This window comes from Meleagris gallopavo, chromosome 6, assembly GCF_000146605.3.
Source record: "Meleagris gallopavo isolate NT-WF06-2002-E0010 breed Aviagen turkey brand Nicholas breeding stock chromosome 6, Turkey_5.1, whole genome shotgun sequence".
Taxonomy (NCBI): domain Eukaryota; kingdom Metazoa; phylum Chordata; class Aves; order Galliformes; family Phasianidae; genus Meleagris; species Meleagris gallopavo.
In genome coordinates, this window is record NC_015016.2 from 38,898,067 (window position 1) to 38,922,214 (window position 24,148).

Genomic DNA, 24,148 nt, shown 5'->3' on the forward strand with positions numbered 1-24,148 from the left:
TCTCAAATCCATTTAGTATTTCAGTAAATGAGAATACAGTTGATTTTGATCAGTTATCTAAAGAGAACATTGGTAGTAACTGTTCCATGGTCTTTGCAACCATTTTATCTTCATCACAAATTTGTTTATTAAATTTCTTACTTCGAGTATATTAATTGTATGTTTGTCTATGAAACGTCATCTCAGCATGAGATAACCAAAGGTGGTATCAACACTTGAGGGCACATTTCAGAATTACTAAGAACCTTAAACTTACACTGTTTTCATTGCGCAGCATTGCATGAAATCACAAGTTGTTACACATGATCTTGCATGGTGCCTGTTTATTATGTTCATACATCTGTTTTGTGTATACAGATGTCTACTCTGATCAGTTTGGGTTTATTCATGTGTGTTTTTGTAAATAAATATTTCAGTTTAGTTAACCTTTAAAAATCCAGCGTTCAGTTCTTTAGCCGGACACTTAAATAATGGACAGGATGAATAACACCAAAGGTATTTTGCAGATAAATGGGTTGAAGGTTTGTTTTAACTGGTAGATTTTTAAGATTAAAGGCAGGGGTAGGAGAACTTCAAACATTTGCAGTTAAGCTTTTTATCATGCTTTGAAGGCCAGCTGACACAAGATTCTGTACCAACCCTGTAATAAATGTAGTAGAATAGGTATCAGTAAAGAAGCCTCAAATTTATTTGAAAAATGTATAGATGTATAGATGCTCACCATTTGGTCACGTAGCTTCCCAGATTGGGGCTGTATGCAGAGCTGTCTCTTAATGTGGAGCCCAAATTTGTCGTTATCCACACTGTTTGACGTGCTGTTTAGTTAACATGCATTTCCAAGTGTATGCAAGACCTGATTTTAAGCACCTGTGAAAAAGTGGGGACATCAGTAACTGGCCTGGTATTTAATATTTGGCTTAATGCACTAAGCAAATGAAGGTGTTTTGTATGGAAAAAAGCTTTCAGAATACAGTATTGAAATCCTAGGAAATTTACTGTCATGGATGAGTGTCCTGCTGGAATACAGCGATGGCTTCCATAGCTGTATGTTTTCATTCTGGTGAAATTGGCTTCCTATTTAGCCATTATAGAACAAAGCGCCTGTAATTCTCATTCTTTTAATTAGTATGGAAATGATCCTTCATACTGATGCTTGAAATAGCTCTGCACAAAAATACTTCCTAAATACAATAAGACATGGGGACATCTTTTGGTACTAAAGTTTCATCAGGTTTCTGCTAAATAAAGCACTTGGCATTTTAAATTGCAATGCTTCCTTTGAAATGAATTTCAGAATTCCTAATGCTTACAAGTTTTAATAATTTTATCTCTTCAAAATAATTTGAACTGAATTTTTTTTAAAAAAGGTATGCGAAAATTCACATCCCGATCATTGCCTCTGTGTCTGAGCATCAGCCTACAACATGGGTTTCCTTCTTTTTTGATCTGCATATTCTCGTGTGTACTTTCCCAGCAGGGCTGTGGTTCTGTATCAAAAACATCAATGATGAAAGAGTCTTTGGTAAGAGAAAATATTTTAAAATCGTTTCAAAACCTCTTGTCTTCAACTTGATTCTGTTTTGGTTTTGTTTGCTCAAAGCTGGTTTATGACATGTTTAAACCTTTTCTAGAATGTGATATGTTTGAGGGGGAAACTCAAAGTTGCCTGCATGCAGTAGTATTTACAGCTTAATAAAACTGCAGTTCCTGTGGAGATGGGTGGGTTGGTGATGGAGTGCCTCATTGCAAGGTGGGGTCAGAGTTTGTGCGGTTCTGTTGTGTGGCTCTGTGTGTGGATTGCACAGCCCTCGGGGTAGGGGTGCAGTTTCACACCCAGGTGAAGAGCTCAGAGCAGCAACCCTCCCTCACACAGGTTCAAGGCGCCTGATTTTTTCTCTGGGCACCTGCAGTCATCCCACCACAGAGGATGATGCAAAATGCCTTTTCTTAACAGATTTTCAGCTATTTTAGTGAACTGAATCACTTGCTGTGGAGCAAGTGCTAGATAAGGCACAAGCCTAAGCAGAGGCGTGGGGTTTCCCAGAGCCAGTGACAACAAATTGTTTGTATGAATCTTTACTTTGAGAGCAGACTGCTAGGACTATGAATGAGGCTTCTGAGGATGTAACTTGGAGTTGTAGCCCAAAAGGAGGAGTGAAATGCACTCACTCATTCTGTTATGGAGGCAGAAGGTTCCAGTCCATTACAGCAGCCTATTGGAACTACCCCATGAGCAACAGCAACATTTACTGTGTTCAATCCTGTGACTTCGGAGTATTTTGTGCTCTTTTGCTTACGTGAGTCCTTGCAAAAAGCAGTGCTGCAAGATTCCCTTTCGGCCTGCTAGTGCTGCATCATCTCAGTCAGCTTAAAGAGACCCATGAGTGAGAACAGAGAGCCATACCAGCACACTACAAAGTGCAAAATGTTTATACAATGCAATTTGATAAATCAGTGCCCCTTCATGATTTCTGTGGCTAATCACAAATCTTTCACAAAAGTGTATGCTTGTGTCAAGCTGTAGCAAACTAGCAGTAACCACTATTACATGAACAATAGATGTTCCTAACAGTGCATGCAGGTTGTGTTCTTGTTGTTTTTTCCTCCTATGAAAAGTGTTGTGAATATTCCTATCCTGAAAATCCTGTTGTTTTTTTTGTTTTGTTTTGTTGCTGCTTTGTTTGGGGTTTTGGGGGAGGAAACGGTGAGGGGAAGCAAAGGAAGGGAGTGGAGATAATACTCTCCAGGAAAACTTGCTTAGGAATAAGGCTTGCAGTATCATCTTCTGTATCTGTATTGTAATGTAGACAAGCCCCCAGTTTGTTCAGGAATGTCTCTAATTTAAATTAAATGTTGATGTTTATATGAGAATCTAATACTTGCTCTTTGTTTTTTCAGATTTAATAACTTGTTTGGCCTTTCTAACCAAATGAAACTACCTACTACTCCAATAGTATTTTTGGTGTGTGATATTAAATTTCACTAATAATGGATCTTCTGACACATTATTAATGAATATGAAAATGGAGGCCTGTTATTGTTAATAGTTGTCAAGATGAGTTTCAGGAAGGACTTGAGGCTTAAAAGGGATACGCATTAATTAATTATCTCTGTAAATTAAAAAGCAGTACAAGATGCACGCTTCAGTCTTTATACACACAGATACTCAGCCCACTTCCAAAAATAGTTTTCTAGTGAGCCTGTATGCGTGCAGTCACACACAAGGGAGTGTTACTTTCTAAATGTCATCAGTAGGTTTCTTTTTTTTGTTCTCTAGTTGCTCTGTATGCAATCAGTGCCGTTTACTTTGCTGGTGTGATGGTTCGTCTGATGCTGACTCTGACTCCTGTGGTCTGTATGCTGTCTGCAATTGCTTTCTCTAATGTCTTTGAGCGTTACTTGGGTGATGATATGAAGAGGGAGAATCCACCAATAGAGGACAGCAGCGATGAGGATGACAAAAGGAACCCTGGCAACTTGTATGATAAGGTGAGGGGTGGGAGCAGAAGTTTAATAAAGATAAGCTTTGTTATTTTTTTGAACTTTCCCAAAGATCTGAAATTTAGAGTAACGAAGTACTGTTCTCCAATAGGCTGTAAGTGATGCTCAGTGTCAGTAGAGAAGTGGCGCCTTCTAACTGATCAGCAGCAAGTCTCTAACCAAAGGAAGTCTGCAGTACTGACCCAGCTTTCTAAATGGGTGATGGCAGGCAGTTACTCCCTCTCTTTTAATACAGCAGTTCTGTGTCACCCAGTGTCTAACTGCTTCCCTCTTGTATTCTCTCCTAGACAGAATGAAATTAAAGAATAATGTATTTTATGGGAAAGTATTTCTGTACTCATATTCCTGAAGAAGATAGTGCTACCTACTCATGTTTTTATTATTTAGCCTATGTTACACTAACCAGCGCATGAGGGTTTTTCTCCCTGTTCTTCACAGTAGACTCCAGTGTCCTTCTCTCTTCCACTCTGCCTTATAAAGGACATCATCGTGCTAAGCTAAGTCACATATAGTAGATTTTCTTCTTCTGAAAAGATTTTGGGGAATAATCCATTCTTTCAAGTTGCTGCGTTGTCAAAACGTTCTTGTGCATACCTAGTTAATTTACAATAGAACTTGGTTGATTTTTGCAGTGTCCCACAGCTTTTATGGAGTGCACATAGTGAAGAAAAAGGCATTTTGGTTTCATTGCTATGGATGATTGAATTTGCCGTAACAGCTATGTTTGTGTATGTTCAGGCAGGCAAAGTGAGAAAACATGTATCTGAACAGGAGAAAACAGAAGAAGGACTAGGTCCCAACATCAAAAACATTGTTACTATGCTGATGCTGATGCTGCTGATGATGTTTGCTGTCCACTGTACGTGGGTAACAAGCAATGCGTACTCCAGCCCTAGCGTTGTTCTTGCTTCTTATAACCATGATGGGTAAGTAGTGTTACAAGTTTGAAAATAATTATAGGGCAAAAGCATTTCCAGTTCTTTTGCATTTATAACTTGTTTTGTTTTTTATTATATTAAGGCAAAATTGTCACCTGAATAAGAAAATTCTTAATGTTCTACTTTTCAAAAATGCATAACATTTCAACAGATACTTAATACATAGAAATAATCCCGTCCAAAGTCAGTAGGCATGATAGTTTAAAAAAAAAAAAGGTATTTGTGTCATACTTGTGAATGAATATATATTAAACTGGAAATGCATTTAATCACATCTTGAAAAGCAGTTTCAGCTTCTGGCTGTTCAGCTGTCCATGAGTTTAAGCCCATGAGTACAGGCTAGGGACTGAATGCCTCTCAGGGAGTGGAAAGCATAAAAAAGACTTTGTTTGTGAGCCCAGATTTATCATGATGCAGTCAATTTCTTGCCAATATCTGTACTGATGTGAATAAAATGAACTCTGTTTTCCAGCACTCGCAATATCCTGGATGACTTCAGGGAAGCCTACTACTGGCTGAGACAAAACACAGATGAGCATGCCAGAGTAATGTCATGGTGGGACTACGGTTATCAGATCGCAGGGATGGCCAATAGGACCACACTGGTTGACAACAACACGTGGAACAACAGCCACATAGCTCTGGTAAGCATGGCAATGTTCTGCGGAGTACCAGCACCAAAGTGTCTACTTTTGGACAGATATGAAAGTGTAGATGTTTACTGAAGGATGGTATGACACAAAGAAACAGAGGTGGAAGGAGCAGGTATCTTAGGCATTATTTCAACTCTGTTACGAAGGTTGGTTTGGAGCTAGACATGATCAATCTGCTTTTGGGTTCTCCATTTAGTTTTCTTGGAGTTTCCAGAACTTTGGCTCCACTTCATTTTGTCATATTTTCTTTGTGGGAGGATGGACAGCATGGAGTTGTGTAACCATTCCCCCTGAGATATGCACTACAAAAACTCACTGGTACCACTGCTTGCCCGGCACTGTCCAAACACAGATCATTTCAGTTCAGCAATGCGTTACACTGGATTTTGAATGGCACTATGAAAACCGACTGTATGAAATGCATTTTCGGACATCCTGGAAATCTGAGAAAGTAGCAATAGAAGTGTTGCAGACTTGAAGTGATGGTTTTCTCAAATCCGCAGTTTGATAAAACATCTGTACCTTTGATTTCTTCCAGTTTTGAAGTTTCAGAGTTGTGCATGCCATCTAAGGCAGGGTGTTTGTTAGCAGTGTCTGTGTCTACAGGGGCACTATCCTTTTTTCAGAAATAAAGGAATGCCCTACATTGTAGCCTTACTAGGTGCTGCATAGTCAGCCATCACTCAGTGCCTGCTTCTTCCCAGAAGACCTGTGTTCTGTGATGTGGGCTGAGTGCCAGGAAGAGCTTGAGGAAAGTGACAAAATAGTTTGTCTTCTGTCACTACCCAGCGCAGCAGTTGGACCAGATGTGCTGGCAAGCAGCATTCAAAATGAACAAATTAATTGAGTTATGCTTCAAGCATACAAAGTACTGTAAAAATGCGTGAGGTGAGGTGCTTTTGGCAGGGAGCTAGAATCAGCCAAAAGAAAGCTTGGGAAATGGAATCAATGTTGCTAATATTAGTCAGCAAGCTTTCCCATGTAATGAGGCTTTTCTCTTTTTTTCTTGTTGACCTACCAGAGTCAGTGTGTTACAGAGCTTCTAAACTGAATGTCTGTCTGTCTGTGTTCATCTGCTCTATAGATAGCTCTGTTTTGCTGTTGCCAGTATCTATAGTACAGATGCTGTGTCCAAACCTGCAGATTCCTTCAGGACAAGATATATAAGGTGAATAGACGGACCATAAAACAATCACCTACTTTGTACGCACAGTAACTGTGCACGTTCCAGCACTTATTATTAATGGTTTTTAATACACAGTTCTCCCCAGTATGACTGGAGAGTTGGTACTGTTAGCTTCCATTTGCGAACAAAGGGAGAAGGAAGCACTAAGTCTGTTTTGTGGCATATCTCTGAACTGGTGTTCTGAATGAGGCACTGCCCTGAAGTATTTGCCAGATGACTTTTTCCTGCACAGAAATGGAAATCTGCCAAATAATTTCACACAGATAATAGCCAAGAAACTGAGCTTCTTGGTCTTTTTGACAGATTGCAGCCTAAGCTTAGTATTTTCTAATTAAGTTCTTGACTTTACTGAATTTTACCCATTAGGATGCAGTATTATTTATATGGTAGTTGTGCTCTTCTACTACAGTGAGACATTATTATACTTTTATACAGGAGATTCTATGGCAAACAGGACTATTCAACAGATGCCAGTTAGTGACCTAAGTGGATTTTTTTAAGTGTGAAAAATGAACATTCCGGAAGATTTTTTAGATACAGCTTTAAAAAGGTTTTCAGGGCCAAAACATTGGCTTGCCAGTGCTACACTTTTAACTCAAAGATAACTCTAGTCTGGTATTTTCTCTCCATAAACTTTCCCTCAATTCAACACCAAGGAAGCCTTTCTGCTACTGAGCGCAGTGCAACATGGCTACTTTAGTAGAGAGGGACAGAAGGAAGGAAAGAAAAAAAAGGAGGGAGAGGGACAGCAAAAGAAGAACACCAACATCTCAAAAAATGTATTCATGTCGGGCTGTCTGTTTTGAAAATAATTTGCAATTAGGCATTTTCTGCCACACTAACTTTTTGGCAGTGCAGCTGTCACTGGAGAAATCTGTAGCTGCCACAAAAGGAAAGCAGTTGTTACCACGCTTCTTACAGCTCACTTCAGTAGGCAGCCCTTGTCCTGCAGAGCAGAAGGCATTTCCATTTAGGATGAGCTTCAGGCCTTCTAAATAGAGACAGTCTGTTTTATTTACCTAGAAGGAGACTGTGGGGTCTGGTGGGTGACCGTATTTTTGGACTTGCAGGTGCTTGATCTGAGAATGTGATCATTAGGCAGCTGTACAGATACTGAGGGAGTTTTTGCTATGATGCAGGTGGGAAAGGCCATGTCCTCGAATGAGTCGGCAGCATACGAGATCATGCGAAGTCTGGATGTGGATTATGTTTTGATTATTTTTGGTGGTGTGATCGGCTACTCTGGTGATGATATCAATAAGTTCTTGTGGATGGTGAGAATAGCAGAGGGGGAACATCCCAAAGATATTCGGGTAAGTGGAAATGCACGCAGGGAAACTGAAGGGTTCTTGGCTGAATGTGTTCTGTATTTTCATCTCCACTTTTTTCTTTTTTTTTTAACCTTTATTTACTTTGTCGTTTTTCTGGTGTTCGTCACCAGTGGAGGGAAATCTCTATTTACTGCAATTATTTGAAAAATTTGTTATGGGTGGTTCTTCCAGAACAATAGCAGTGCAGAGGCCTGCAGTCTGTAGCACAGGTTCTTTCAGTATTTAGCTAGGAAAGGTCAGTAACCTCAAAAGCTTTTCGATTTCTTTTTTGCATTGTAATAAACGAACAAGGTATCTTTTATCATTCCTGGGTGTGTCTCTCTATGCACCACTGAATTACTAAAAAACAAGTCAGAGCATTCAGAATGTTTAAATAGTTGGTGATACAGATTTCTTCATAACTCTGTAATAGCAGGAGACAAGCTAGCATTAATATTTATGTAGAGTTGAAGTTACTTGAATGTCTCTGATTGCAGAAGTCTGTAGTAATATTTGCTTAAGTCAAACAAAAACTTTCAGACAGCACAGGCATAATGGAGAAGCTGCATGGAGAGTTTCATCTTGCACTCGAGGTGAAAACAGCAAAAAAAATTGCATGTACAAACTGTGCACATAGGAAGTCTACAATAACACGCAGATCTTGTAATTAACAGTATGGTGCTGTTCACATTTTAAGAGTAATTCTGGCAGACATCCTCCAACTAGTCTGTATGTTTTCAAGTCAGTTTTCCAGTGACTGCTTACAGTAAAGTGACAGAATTTGTAGCGAGACAAGAATAGGGATGTAGAAAGATTGTTCCGCAGCATTTTAAGTTACAGTGAGGTAGTTTGTAACTGATTCTACCTTCAGTGAGCACCATCATGACTGACTCAAATCAGCTTTTAAGCTGCAGAAATCAATTTAGATTCTTTACGAAAGCTCTGTTGGTGTGGTGGTGGTGGTGGTTTGTTCTGTTGGTTTTTGTGGAGAAAGGAATGAGAAATTACCTTACGTAGAGGTTTAGTTTATATTGACTCTATCTTCTTTTGCTTTTAAAGGAAAGCGATTACTTCACTCCTCAGGGAGAATTCCGGGTAGACAAGGCAGGTTCTCCAACACTGCTGAACTGCCTCATGTATAAGATGTCCTATTACAGATTTGGAGAGATGCAGGTTAGTGCTAACTCTTCTACTAAATCATAATTAAAATGTAAGAATACAAATGTTACTTTGATGCATTTTCCATCGTTTAGATTGAGTGCTGCTCCTAATAGTAGAATCATTAAGCAAGAAAGCAATCTTCACCAATTAATTATAACACCTCCAAACAACTTTCTGCACAGAGCCTTTGGGCAGAAGCAGTTGTACTGCTAACCTAGACTGACACTTAGCTTTGTGCTGTCCTTTACTTAGTCTCAGATGAGTGTCCTAATTCCATTATGCAGAGCACTTGATAAGCTTCAATTCTTATGTGGTGGGGAGCATTTGTTGTTTATAACAGCAAAACAGAACTATTAATAATGGTCTTTATTTAATATCTGTCAGAAACAATCTAGTTTCTACCCAAGTCACACTAGTATATTAAACAACACCATGCTATAACAGGGGGAGGGCATAATTCACATAAACACAAAACTCTTCGGATCATCAAACGTGTATGTAACTAAATGGGTCTGCTTTGCTTTTTTCTCCTCAACACCAGCCCTTGCGCCAGGGGCTCCTCATTCTGATCTCTTTGCACAAGAGCCCTTTATTCAGCTATAGCTTTGCAGCCAAGGGATTGTGTTCCTAACACAGGGGTCACATTTAACTGATAACCCTAATAATTTCAGACTTGTACGGAAGAAACATGGAAGTGCAGACTTTCCAGTATGAGAGTAGAAAAGTACATGTTAACAGCTGTGCCAAAAAAAAACCAACCTACTATGAGCTGTTGTACTTTAGTCTTTCACTGGAATAGTTTAATCTCTGAATGCAGAAGTGGTGATTCCATTGAAGATACAAAGTGCTGTTTCCTGCATCAACTGTAGGAATGAATGAGACTTCTCAATTTTTACAGTTGAGAATAAGGGAGTATTTTCTGTGTAGCAATAACCAGTGTAATAAAGGAAGTAGCATCCTTTGACCAGACCAGTGGAAATTGTTGCCATGTGGTATGAAGCACCACAATTTGTGGTGATGTGCTTTTGGGTTTTGTCTTGAAACTAATACACAACTCTAATCTTTGTAGCTGGATTTTCGGACACCCCCAGGATTTGATCGTACGCGAAACGCTGAGATTGGAAACAAGGACATTAAATTTAAACATCTGGAGGAAGCCTTTACCTCAGAGCACTGGCTGGTTAGAATATACAAGGTGAAACAACTAGACAACAGGGAGACACTGGATCATAAACTTAGAGTAACCAACATTGTACCGAAACAGAAGTATTTGTCAAAGAAGGTGGGTTCCCAGTGAAGTAACTTGGAGGGTCAAGAGAGGGCAATTTATTTTTAAGTCAATCACATAGCGGGTGAATTATGTATTTCTACTAGCCAGAATGTTATGGATACTGTTTATGTTAGTGTCCAATATCAGACCTGCCTGCTGGTAATAATTGTTAATTTACTGTCTGCTTAACTTACAAGCATGTGAAGACACAAGGCTAGATTTTTTTTAGGCAGAACGCTAACTGGAAATAGAGCGTGTCATTGGCTGTTACAACTCTTAAGTCTTCATGTAACTGGAAGTATAATCTCTAAAGTAAATCAATTCATGTTTCAGTAACTATGGCTCACTAAGTAAATTATGTGGAAGTTGCTTTCTGACTTTGTTTGAAAGTAGTGATGCCTAGAAGTTTAAAAATGGCACTTTTGTATAAAATAAATTAAATATGAAACTTTTGTTGATGGAATTTAAGTGTCTGGCTGCTTACTGTTCGATGTCATCTTAGTGTTAGTTTGGCGTGCTACTTCAGCCTGCTAAGAAGGATTTGTTATCAGGGAGCTCGGGAGAATCGTAGCAGCAGCCCTGTCCTTCATGGCTTCTGACCCCTGTATATACTAACATACGTTGCAAAAGGAATTCCAGAATCCTGTCAGAAAGAAATGTGTGTGAATTAGTGCAGGCAGTAAACATACATACGTCATGTAAGTACAAATAAGGAATGTTAGAGGGGACTGGTAAAAATGGTAAAAGTTGCATATTTTAAGTGAAATAAGGCATTTGAGAGTTGCCAAGGAAGCTAGTCTTACTTTAAAAAGACAAACGAAGTTTTATTGAACCTAACATACAGTGTAACTTTTGCTCGTAGGTGAGAAAGCAAGACTGTAAGTAGTAACTGTAGATGCACTGACCTCACTAGAGCTGTGCATGTGCCGGTTCTGTCTAAAGGCAGTTTTGATCCAGCACCAGTGTTGTACTACCAACTACTGAAGGATTGCCCATTAAGGAATGAGTGAACCAGGAAAGAGCTTGGGGCCAGTGTCTGAACTCAGATTGCTTAAGCATGCGCTGAGATTCGGTAGTAGCTGAGGGTTTCAAATGCTTGCTTCCTTACTGGAAGCCCAGTCCTTCTCTTGTCACTCTTCCACGATAAGGGTGACATTGCTCAAACTCACCAAAGTAGCAAGTCTGAGTATTGTGTTGATATCTCGCTTTAAAACACTGTTATTTTCAGCAAAAAGTTAAAAAGTCTTCTTTAATGGACATAATGGAGTCTGCTGCTATGCATGGCACATTGCAGCAAGTGTGGGAGCTGCTCACTGTGCAGCTCTGCTTGCCAGGGGCTAACTATTTATTTATGCATTTGAATTTAATATGAACCAAGACTAACATTAATACTTCTCCCCATCACCACCTTTATTAAATAAAAAGAAGAAAGAGGAACCTAAAACACGTTGATAAAGACCCGTGAGCAGAAAGCACTAACTAGCCTCCAGGCAGCAGAGGACTAAAAATTAAAATATGAGTGTGCAGTTTCTCTTATTTTTGAAAAACATTTTTTGTGCAAATATTATTATCTACCTTGCTAACTTTAAAGAGAACCAAATAGGGCAAAAGATGTAAGGTGGTATTTCCAAATAAAACTAATGCTCTCTGTCACTTCTGCTCTTTGGCCTATTTAGTAGAGCTTTATCACGTTGGTTAATTATTAATTCTGCCTCAGCTCAAGCTTTGAAAATAACTCTACAGATTGTGTATATGCAGCTTGGAAAAGTACAGCGCATACAAAAGCGAATGCTGGGCGTGAATTAACAATTCCAGTTTTAAAAATAATAAACAGGTATTACTTAGTTGAGGATTTACCCATTAAGCTCTTTAAAAATAAATCTAATGCTCAGATTGAAATGCACGGCATTAAAATCGCGGTCAAGATTAAATCATTAACTAATGCATTGTATTCTGTTTTTCTTTTTAGACCTCCAAAAGGAAGCGTGGCTACATTAAGAATAAACTAATTTTAAAGAAAGGCAAGAGACCCAACAGGAAGACAGTTTAAATACACTGTTCCGAATGCTAATACGAAGCAGTTGTCCTTGAGATAACCGGTCTTTGCCTTTAGCTCAAATCATGTTTCACAGCAACATGAGGGTACAGAACCATCATTGGTCCAGATTATTGTACAAAATTTTCAGGCAATGTCTGATTAAAAATATTGGCTTATTGAGAACAGCTGTTTTAGATTTGTAATGTGAAGCAAGACAGAGCTGCTATCCAAGTCTAGCAGCATTTTTTTTATTGGTACATATTATCCTTCAAATCGGTTGAGAATTTGGACTGACTGCACCAAAGAACCCTGTAATTTGGTCCTTGGCACATGCATACTTGTCAATCTTTTTTGGAAAACGTTCAGCTGAAGAGCAGCAGCATGTAAACTGGAACGCTTAAATCTAAAATGACTTGTTTTCGACAATTACGAGGAAATAAAGCTGTCTTTGAAATTAAACTTTCACAATAAGTTCCTCCCATAATTACTACTCCATGGTTTCTTCAACCGTCCTTTCCTCTCGCTGCAGGCTGCTTTTGATCTGGGGTGCAAGAAGCAAAGCTGCAGTTCCCAGCAGAGCTGGGACAGGACAGATAACCGGGGGACGGCTCCGACCGGATGAGCTGCTTTTGGTTAGCAGCGATTGCAGTGCTGCTGCCTTATGCTATTGCTTCAGAAGGTAGACGAGGCAAACCTTGCACATTACAGATACAAGGGCTAAATTTGCATCCTCTGGAAAAATCTGAATCGACAGTAATGAATGCTATAGAAACGTACAGCTGAGCACCATACTGTGCCCGGTGCTTCAGAACTGAAACTAAACTATTTTAGGTAAATGTTTACATTAGTAAAACAAGCAGAGCCTGTTGTAGGCAAGAAAAAGGTTGACAGGTATACAACCCCTTTTCTGTGGCTGGCAGTGGTAGAGGGTTTGCAAACCTCTTCCCCCTCACCGCCTTCACCTGCAAGGGCAGAAGTTCTTCTGGAAGTCTGTTTCTCTGCATCTTTATTTAGTGCTCACATCAACTGAAGAAATCCCCGCTATAGCGCTATTTGTTTCCTCTGTCTTTTATACCGATTTCTTGTTTGTTTTTTGTTGTTTTTCTTTTTGAAGAAAAAGGTGGTGAAAACTGTCACATTAAATGCACTAAAGTAATATAAATGGAGATTGAACGTGTTCACTTTCCAGCTATAGGGAAGCTTTATACAAACTTGAACATTTTCTTTTGATAAAATGCAAGAAAGGGTTTTGCAGTTTGTTTTCCTGCCACAGATTGTAACTTTTTACAGAAACGAAACTTGCATCAATAACTTGATGTGAAGTGCAGAATAGTATGTACCTTTCATGAAGAAAATGTAAATTTACAGTGTTCTTATGAGAATGTTACTGCTGACTTCTTTCCCAAGGTGTAGAATATTTCTGATTTACGAACTCATTTCCAACACCAGTGGTTTTTACAGACCAATACTACAGCTGCAGCGTTTTCACAGAGGTAATTAAATCTGGATTTCTGGCCCCGTCATTTGGAGATTTCATTTATTTTGTTGCTTTCAAGTTCAATGCAGACCAGTTGTTGACTGTAGGGGAAAATAAAGTTAATTCAAGTTTTGTGTTAATAAGGGTGTTGTATTGGTTTTGTTGTGGTTACTCAGTAATGTGGTGCTTACAGTCCTAGCAATAAATTCATGCATTCAGACTGGGTAGTGCAAAGTTACTGACCTCAGGAAGTTGCTGCAGTGAATCCACAGCAGCTACTTACTAAAGCTGGAAGGATGTTAAGTTAAACACAGGACCTCTGCTGTGAGGAAATCCAAAGCAGCTGTGGTAGTTTCAGGGAACACACCCTGCAGTGAATGCTGCCAGCAGCTGGAGAAGCCTGAGAGGTTGCCATCACTTACATACAAGCAGAAGGTTGATGCATAACTTGTAGTATTCCAAGCAAATCTACACACTGACTGCTCAACAGTGGTAAGAAAAAAGCAGTCAGGCATTTGAAAGAATGTGCAAAAGTCAGCTGAACAGGTGCTGCTGGTCAGTCTCCTGTTTAGCTGTAATGCCTTGCTTAAGAAGCGACCCTCCCATCTCCAAGTATCTTTATAGTTCTGTGAAAAAATGTTTTCTGTTTTAGCTGTCAGCATTTTCCTACAGTAGAGCAGAAATAACTACTAATTTTATAGTATTTTTAAAGCAACATGAAAGGATAAGCAGCAGAATCTCAACAAGCCCGGGCCCAAGTTTAACTACTACTTACCTGAGCATTCTTAAATCTAATTTGACTTCAAGGCTTTTACTACGAGTCTGCATTACAATGAAAACTTGCTTTGATATTATCAGGGAAAAAAAAAAAAAAAAGACTTTCCAACACACCAGCAGCCACTGTGTGACCTTCCTTGGTCCCTCAGGAACCAGCACATTGCAGGTGCCCACTTTCTCCCATCCTTGGCGCTCTTACAAGAGCTGAACCCCCTTGTACCAGCAAAGGGCAGCACACTCAGTTCTCATCATTCTCAAACGTACCTTCCATCCCAGGGTGCTTCCTCACTTACAGCAATCTTCTTGTTGCTCTACTGAGTCAAGGGTGGTAGAGTTTGAAGCACAGTTGCTACAAAGGAGTAAAAATCTAAAGGGAAAAACATGCTTGAGCCAGGCTCAGCCCTTCAGTTGTTGAAGAACTACACCTGTGGTCTCACAGCTGATGCTGCTCAAGTTTGGCATCACTTGGGTACTGCTACAAAAAGCAAGGAGGACACCACTGCTGTTGTTCATCCCATCAGAAACATTCTGAATTGTGGAAGCAATTCCAAAAGAGGAGGGGGAAGCTGTTTAAGTACCTATCTTGGTAGATTACTCTTGGAAGCAGCAGTTAAATGCTTTGACTCAGCCCTCTGTACATATCAATGCCACTGAGTGAAAACTGAAATGAAATCCCATTTGGCTGTGACTAAAGCTGTCAGTAACGATGCTTAAAACATGCCATGGCCCTGAAGCAATGCAACGAGAGATGAGGAACATGACTGAACGGTATTTCCTTTCTCATTTACAGCCAGGGTTGGTCTCTGTTTTGCTTTACAACGAAGTCCTCTGGCTTGGTGTTTCCCAACAATGTGGATGAATATTTAAAACAAACCAGACACATTATCTGACATGTGAGAAATGCAGACCACACCAGTGTCCAGTGCTGCAGTAATCCAGAATTTTATTTTAAGATAATCTCTGTTAATGATAAAATTTAAATGGAATGATTTTCAGAACTGAGGGAACATCTTAACCTTTTTTCTTTGCCAAACAAGGCCTTTGCTTCCCAGCCTTTCCAAAACCACTGCTGCCCAGCCCTGTGCTCTCTGTGTAGTGCTGCCCAAATTAAACAACACCAGTATGGTGTCTGGCAGTAGTAACAGGAAGGGAACACTTAAGTACATAAACAAAAGGCAGAAATCCGCTGACAAATCTCTCCTATCAGAACCATGGAAATGGATCACATGTGCCCTCAGCACTGTGGTAGCCCTGAACCTGGGAATAAATGCTCCTGGTTAACTAATTCTTCAGTGGAAAGAGAGAGGGCATCCCACAACTAAATGAAACATCTTTTATTCACGAGCATCGTAATTTTAACTTCACAAATCATGAAAGGAAGGCAAATAAGAAGAGACTGCCAGAGCATCTTTTAAAATGATGAAGGTAAAAATTTTCTTTCTGAACATTTCTAATTCGAGAAAAAAGTTGCATAGGCCTTCCACAGGTGTGCACAACAAAAATCTGAAGTACATGGATTACATTACAATTCTGAGTGTATACATTGGCTACTTAAAATGGAAAATAATCACTTGCAAGTCCAGGACAGCTACTGGAACACCCTACAGAATAAGGCTCAGGAATACTTAGTTTTCGGTTCTGTAAAATGTACTGCACATAAGCATCAGAAAAATAAAATGACACTTCTGAATGTCGTTCTGAAAACTCTTGCTGATGGGATCTTTAAGTAAGAGACTGTTTAATGTTTGTCTCTCCCAAGTTACTTGGGACAAGTGATGGTATCCGGGGACTCAGCATCAAAACAGACATTTATCAGGGCACAAGTGGAATGTTCTCAGTATGCACCACCAACCAACCAAGCAGACAGAAAAAACCTTCAATGAATTACAAGCATAAAGTTACTCAAATGTCCTAAGAGAATGACTACAGCATCTCTGCAGCTGCGACAGCGATGCCATCAAACCCATGAAAGCTCTGCTCTTCTCCTAGCAGGGGCTGGCACCTCACAAAGAAGCTTCCGATGGCTATTTTCAGTGAGCATGTGACAGTCAAAGGTTCTGGGAAAAATGTTTCATTTGTTTAATTCTGCATTTAGAGTGGTCTTTGTGACGATGCTACAGACTGCACTGATAGCTCTAGTTACTTATCAGACTAACCTGAAACAAGAGCAGAACCATGACGGGCAGACTGCTGGCAGGTGGTAAGGAACGCATTTTCCTGACAATTCCTGGTGGTGATATTCAGTGATTACCACAACTGCATCACTGTGGTGGTGTTACAGAGAAATACTGACTAAAAATAAGATATTTCTTTAAAAAAAAAAAAAAAAATGTCAGTTACAAAACTAAGTTCAGTCCACATTTTTCTTAAAAAATAGTATTTAAATCACTTATAACATGAATCTTTCTAACGTGCAAAAAAAGAAAGTATATCCAAGCAGACAATAACATTCATGAGAGAAAAGCCACGCTTCACTACATAGGGTTCTGAAGTTCAGCTTGGGAAGACCTATCAAGAGTTATGTCCAGTGAACTAATGTTTCCTTGCACACATACCTCTGTATGGCCATGAGTTGCTCAAGAGATTTTAATATCCAGCAAAAAATAAAGCATTATAAAATGCACAACATACAACAACAGATACAAGCAACACTTTGACCTAAATGTATTAGTGTAATAGGTGCAAAGCAAAAGTCATCCTGTTAATAAAGCAGACAAAAGGCACAACATAATCTGCACTACAGCAAGACAGGGCCCCATGCCAGGGGGTGAGAAACAGAGGGGTTTCTTGCAGAGTGCTGTTAGAGCAGCACTGAGCAGAAGTCAGCACATCTTACATCTGTTTGCTGTCACTCCTCTCAAAAAAACACACCTTCACTTGTAACAAACAAACTAAAAAGCAATGAAGGTTTAGGAAATTTATAGAATCCACATTCTTTGTGTCACAGTGGTAATCTTACAAAGCAAGATCAAGCTGCAGGATTGTTTACTCTTTTATTTTACAAAACAATTACATCCCATTTCATTCATTTCATTAATAAAGTTCTTGTTTCAGTGTAGTAATTTACTAAATCGTTACTTGGACATCAGAAAATCATTCATCTGAAAAGGCTTTTATCTCCTCCCACGAGGAACCATTCAAAGCAATCACAAGCAAAAAAAAAAATGAAGGTACAGCTCTACCTGAACAAGGAAGGACTGAGGGGCTCTGACTCCACAGCAGCAGTGGGCATGGGCAGCTCGGGAGGCTCAGACCCACTGCAGCAGCCGCACTCGACTCACAGCCTGGCATTTCTGCACAAGTGCATCAGCAGCAGTTTGATTTTAAAGGCAGGGCTGTGAACTTGGGCTCCTCAGACACAGACTGGGGAGAGGGGGAAGCTGAGGCAAATAAGTTTGAAGACCTCAGCTCTATCTGCCAGGAGGAATTTAGCAAAACATGTAACCAAACGCATCGGCATCACAACAGCCAAAGAACATCACACAGCAAGACCAAAAGCAGCTGGCTAGGAGCGACCAGAGACCTGTGACACTTCTGAAGTAGGAACAAATGAAACAGTGAGGACACGCCGGGTTAGTGCGAACAACGTTCTTGAGAAGGTATTGCTACTTCTTGTAAGAGCAGAAAATTCACACTGCAAGTGACAGAAACATGCTCTCAAATCAGCATCCCAAAGAGCGCTGTCAATGCATCATTCATACGTCAAAGTGAGTTACCCCGTGACTGTTGGAACGGAATGAGTGCCATTAAGTGACATCACATTTCAAGTGCAAAACATTTTTGGCAAAAGTGAAAAATAGAAAACCTTAACCAGTACTAATAAAAAAGTGGTTTTTAAATACTAGCACAGGGCCTGATCCTGCAAGCACGCAACTCGGGAACCCCAGCTGATGGCAGCCAGAGTTCTGTGCCCTAACGTTTAAAGGATAAGGTCTTTAAATCACCATTAGTGTTTATACTAGGTTTATGTGTAGTGTAAGTAACACACACACAAACACACATGCATACTGTGTGTCTATATGTGTGCATATCATACACGTGTGTGTGTCTGTGTATCCATACACACCAAATGGCTCCTGAATCACCTTGAGCTTGTGGTTATTTGAGATGCACTGTTCACAGTATATAGCTTCTCTTTTGTATCTTCTGATAACGAGACCTACTCAGCGACATTTTACAAGTTATATACTGTATCTTTATAATGCCTTTAAGGTAAAGTTATAAGACAATTTCTGTATCTTGTCAAAGGCTCTTCCAGAGAGGATTCAAGTATTGCCAACCATCTCCCTGTAAGAAAATTAGGGACAGGTTACAAACAAGATTTAATCATAATGCATCTGCATACGTCCACATAAAAGCTAAAACGCCACCAATTGACACTAGAAACCATCCCTGTCCTCTGCAAACTCTGTGCTTAATGAACTTACAGGTAATTTTTGCAGAATGGAAGGAAATTCCCAAGGGGAAAAAAAGCAATGGGAAAATGCAGCAGATGAACTACTGGTTTAAATAGCTGCACACACTAGCTAATATAAACACATTTGTGTAATGATTCTCTCAGTACATCTTCTTTCCCCTTCCCCACTTCTCTAAGGAAGAACAAAGATAGATTTTTACAAAGTTCATCTCATTTCAAGCGGATGAATCCCAAGACTGCTTACTTACATCGAGCAAATATCCCTAACAGCATGTTCACCTTGCCATGCTAAGAACAAGATTATCAGGAGAGGTGAGCACAGAGCATTTGCAAATCTAGCTGCGGATTTCAAAGTAACAAGCAAAGCTTTAGGTGCCTGACACCAGGTACCAAAAATTCAGTGTTAAATTCAGTGTAATTGAACAAAAGCAAACAAACATACAAAATAAACATGGAACAATCTATTGCTTCTCTCTAAAAGCCAGATTCTACTAAGAATAAAATAGTCAGTGATACATAAGAACATCAGCCCATGGTAAAACCACAAAGGTCCATCTGTACAAGCACTCATCTGCACAAAGATGCTATTGGTTATAAAGAAGAAAACATAATGCAGTACCTCTTTGGCGAAATATTTTGGCTTCCACGGGGTTGTAAGAGCTGCACGCTGCCTCTCCTCTGCTCGCTGTCTCTCTTCAAGGTGGTGTTTGTGTTCTGTTGCTGCATCGATGTTGCCTTCCTTCAGAGAATTGGTGACGTGCTGCCAGAGGTGCCTGTGTGATGGGGAAGGAGCACACGTGACAATCAGAGCTGTGCCCCAAGCGGGCACAGGGCTACAGCAGCAATGCAGCCAGCATTGAGCCGGTGCCACACTGCCATGACACCTCCACAACTCACACAGGTGCTGAACCACCACTTCCACTACGATACCCATTTGTGGACCACACCTTCAGACATGCCCAGTTCCCTGCAATCTACCACAAGTCACATTTCTCAGCAGCTTTTGTTCCTTGACTCTTCACAACCTGACCGTTTTTCCTCAAACTTGCTGAATGGTTTTACCATTTCCTGTTCTGATCCTTTACTGATGACCTACCCCAAATGACAAGCATTTATTCTGCATGTCTTTGCAGCCAGCTTTGGAATGACATGGGAATGTAAGACAGAAGCCCAAAGAACATTAACCCACTGACTGCTCCCACTGGCTTACCAACAGGGGTGCTGACACACTGATACTCAGAAGCCCTTCAAGGTCTATGCACTTATTTCCAGTTGACAATAACTATCAGTACATAACTAGATTTGTTTTTCACCAGTACTGAGATGTAATGCTTCCTCACACTATGTTCACTAAGCAGCACCTTGGCCCCAAAATGTACTAAGAAACTGACTGCAACTCCCACATATTTCCAGGGGTGTTTAAGTGAGTTTGTAGACAATGTGATAAACTGCATATCCTGCAGAAGCAGAGATAGTTGTAATTTGCTTACCAGCGTCAAAAAATCAACAAATACACTGCAGAGTTACTGCTTTCATTATTTACTTCAACCTTTCCTTGTTATTAAACTACAGGGAAAAATGTGTTTGTGATAAACAGATATGTCTAGAAAGTAAAAAAAAAAAAAAAAGACAATCTGACCTTGCACAATGCTTCAAGATACACCACTTACAATAAAGAAATACATTTAAAGATTATAAAATGAAGTTCAACTTGTGTTTTTAAATCCTCCAATAAAATGTTTCATAAAATGCTCCTAAATTCAATAAAAATATTGATTCTTCTGAAGATAAGTGAAAACAATTATTGACGGAGAATAACAGAATGAGGTTTTTTTTCTAATACACCTGAATCAGATCAGGCACATAACATCAGTTCTGACAGCCTAGAAACACCTGCATGTGTATTTCTGTTGCACTGCATATTTTACATTTCTGTATATACATACACATCACATATATTACATGTATATGTATGAAATATGCAGTATATGCAGTTCCAGCATGAACTATAAGATGCAAAATTACCTGCAATAAAGTCACTAATTTGGCTGCCATGTTACAATCCAAGAAATACATAAAAGACTGCATTACCATTTTCAAATGCTCATTAAAATGCATGTGAGCATTTTTTCCCACTAGAAGAGTCATGTTTACATCACTACAGTGTAATTTGTATACCAAAGAGCCAATACAAGGCTTCAGCTACTTGCACCTAGTTTAACATGCCAAATAAAAGCAAGGATTTTTAGAACCACGCTGTGGATAACTCAAGTTGCTTCACCATTCTGTTTTCTCATCTGGGATTCAGAAGCAGAATGTTGTAATTCCTCTGCCTACCTTGATTCCAACGGGCCTTGTTTTGCTATTGGTCTAATCTTCTTCTTGGTAACAGGCAGTTTGCTAGTGTCAATCACTTTGGTTTCTCCATTGCTGTAAGTGAATTCCAGTGTGCCATTCCATTCTCCCTGTGCCTTGCATACAATGGTATTAGTGGGATTATGTTTCACTTCAGCTGTAACCCTAATTCAAGAAGAAAAAAAAAAGATCACAAAAGTAATAACTGGTACCATTCATTATCAGTGTATGGAAGCATTACCACTGTACCGCTGCTAAGGCTACAAGCATGTTCTTACATCTATGAAATAGTTTTTCAAGCATAAAGACACTGCTCTCCAGAAGACCCAGCTAAAACAGGAAGGAGTTTCCTGTGTGTGTGTCTGTATGAACAAGCACACTGTGTGCTTCAGCAGCTTGTGTCAAGTAATCTGCAAATTCGCTTTAGTTTTTAGATGATTAAACTATCACAGCCTTCCCCATTTTGATAGGCACCAATTAATCTGTCCCTTTTAGAAAAAGCCCTGTCAAAACAGCCCATGTCAATTATTAGCCAGAGCACAATGTTGAAGTCGTTGGCACACATATGGAAGAGTAAGAAGATCAAGTGTAATTAAACAGAGGCAACCATGCAAAAGCACACCTTCCCACCAGGCAGCACAGCCATGGAAATGGCTACAGTCTGCAGCAGAACAGGAAAAGGAGCTGTGCGTTTTAATGATCAGGTCACCAACTCACACATGGAAGTAAGATACAAACTATCTTGCATAGCTCTTCCTGACACTCCTGACACTCTCATAAAGGGGAACCAAAGACAGATGAGCAATAGTTTCATCCAGAATTTCAGTGTGAGTCCTCAGTGTGGAGCTACTACTATGAGCAGTGATGTACTCCTTAAGGGAATAAAAGCCGGCTCCACCTGCAGCATCAGCTCATCTAACAGCACTTGCACAGAAACAGCAGCTGGTGTAGCAGCAACATTGCTTTTTCTGTATATATTTTTTCTCATCCTGCGCTGTGCAGAGGTGTACAGGTTATAAAACAGGTGACTTTAGATCAATGAGAGATATTAATCTAATTTGGTTAAATGGTATGAAATGTGCAACTACAATAAACTGAGCTCTAAAGCTGTAATCCACCTGAGACACTAATACAGAAAGAAACTCAGGTATCTATCTACAGCGCAGTGCAATAGAGGAGCCAAAGAGGTGACTAAGTAAGTCTTTCCTCGAAATCCAGTAGCAGGTCAGCAACAGTAACTCCTGTACCTGTGGACTTTCCCTCCATAGAAGGGCTTGGTGTGGAATGTGACTGTGGCAGAGTAGCCAGTCCTGGCACAACTGATGTTGACTTTGCCTCCGAGCTCCACCCATGGGATGGTAAGTATCGATCGAGCATAGGCACTGGGCAGTGTGAAAACATATTCTTCTTCGTGCTCCAGCAAGTAGAGAACACCTACAAAAGGAGGTTGAAAGTGAAATGGTAAAAGCTCATTGATAAGACCTGAAAGTCACTCATCAATTCTTGTCATTAAAATGCACTTCCACAGAGGGCACAACATAAAACTTGCCTTGAAGGAGGGTGCTGCCAGCTCCTCTCCACTAGTTTACTTCTGACTAATTTGCTGAACAAAAGGTTCTCTCTGGGTCTGGCTGGGTGCAACCAAGAACCACGCTTAAGGTGACCACCTAGGAATTTCCTAGAAGTTTGCTCCTTTCTTTCAAAGTGCCCAAAAAGTCTTATGTAAACACTGGGAGGCCAATTCTCCATTACCACTGACACCAAACTTTCTACCATGCAGAGAAAACTGCTGCCAATTCTATTTCATTCTATAATGGTTTCTTACAACAAAACAAGCAGCAGACATAGTTTACTGTATTATTTGGACCTATAAAGTTAGTACCATATCTGATGAGAAGATCAAATCACCTTTCCTTAAGGTTACTGATACAGCTCCTTTCCATCACAGCTGTACTTCAGTCTTTAAGATGGGCAAAGAATGGGACGTAAGACCTAAGATCAGGTAAAGAGCACTTTAAACCTTGCTCAAAGAAATAAGTAATGCTAACTACGTGTAGTCTATTTTTATTACAGTTCTACAGTCTTTTATATCCCATTTAATACCTAGCTAAAGGCAAAATTATACTTTGAAAATATTTTTTCACAACAGGGAACAAAAATAACCCATCATGAGAAGTACTTAGACCCCAGAAACCTTTGAAAATATCAGGAAAATTATCCTGACAGAAAGTAATAGAACAGTTCAGCAACAAGATGAGCATAAACCAATTTACCTCACCCTGAGGTGGAGAGGGGAAGAACTGCAACACATTAGTAGATGTATTTATTAGTTTGTCTATCTGTTGAAGATAATAATAATACATCTTGCAAAGTGATCTGAAATGTAACGATGAAAAAGCACTGAATAGGAACGCCACTAGTATTGTCAACATACAAATATGCCCTTAATGCTGTACAAAAACACAAGCCTAAGTGACATTCAGAATTTAAAAGTACAGTGCTCTATGAGAATCATCATTTTAAATACCAGCTCCACCTGCTAGAACAAAACACAGCTACAGCTTCTTAACTTGCGGTTTCCATCTTCCAGTAACCTCACAGCTTTCTGCAGTTGTTTCAGGATCTCTGCAATTGCAGCCAGCCAGCAGCAATGCAGCCAGCACTCCTATTCCAGCAAGTCTGACACAAACAATCCAGAGAGTACAAGAGCATGAGCCCAGTACAGCAATGCCATGAAAGAACCTTTCATCATTTTGCCTTAGCAAGTCACAAGTTGTTTGTGTCATGTGCTCAACCCTCACCTCACTGAATGGACAGAACACAGCTGGAACACACACACATTTTGCCTCAGGTCTCCTCAGTCCCACTCCTGTAGGTAAAAGCAAGCTTAACACCTTGCAGGAAGGCTGAGCTACATAATCCATCCTGGATGCTGACCAGGAAGAATTTCTAACCAAAACACAGGCTATGCTTATCACAGAACTCACTGGACCTCATGGCAGCCTACAGCTCCTCACAGGGCAGCGCTGAGCTCTGCTCTGTGTGACAGTGACAGGGCCCGAGGG

The 24,148-nt window shown here is 39.9% G+C and overlaps 2 protein-coding genes across 2 annotated transcripts in view; one reads left to right on the plus strand and one right to left on the minus strand.

Moving 5' to 3' along the window:
• Positions 1–12,541, plus strand: part of STT3B (STT3 oligosaccharyltransferase complex catalytic subunit B) — a 49,992-nt gene extending 37,451 nt beyond the window's left edge. The window contains exons 9-16 of the mRNA XM_010712893.2: positions 1,368–1,522; positions 3,278–3,489; positions 4,240–4,427; positions 4,912–5,083; positions 7,418–7,591; positions 8,648–8,761; positions 9,819–10,031; positions 11,989–12,541. Of these exons, the coding sequence (XP_010711195.1) occupies positions 1,368–1,522; positions 3,278–3,489; positions 4,240–4,427; positions 4,912–5,083; positions 7,418–7,591; positions 8,648–8,761; positions 9,819–10,031; positions 11,989–12,069 (1,309 nt within the window). The 3' untranslated portion in view covers positions 12,070–12,541. The remainder of the gene's footprint in view (positions 1–1,367; positions 1,523–3,277; positions 3,490–4,239; positions 4,428–4,911; positions 5,084–7,417; positions 7,592–8,647; positions 8,762–9,818; positions 10,032–11,988) is intronic.
• Positions 12,542–15,630: 3,089 nt separating this feature from the next.
• The window catches only part of OSBPL10 (oxysterol binding protein like 10), a 112,307-nt gene continuing 103,789 nt past the window's right edge, over positions 15,631–24,148 (minus strand). The window contains exons 10-13 of the mRNA XM_031554050.1: positions 22,331–22,517; positions 21,066–21,248; positions 19,348–19,501; positions 15,631–18,598 (exon numbers count right to left, since the gene is read on the minus strand). Of these exons, the coding sequence (XP_031409910.1) occupies positions 18,554–18,598; positions 19,348–19,501; positions 21,066–21,248; positions 22,331–22,517 (569 nt within the window). The 3' untranslated portion in view covers positions 15,631–18,553. The remainder of the gene's footprint in view (positions 18,599–19,347; positions 19,502–21,065; positions 21,249–22,330; positions 22,518–24,148) is intronic.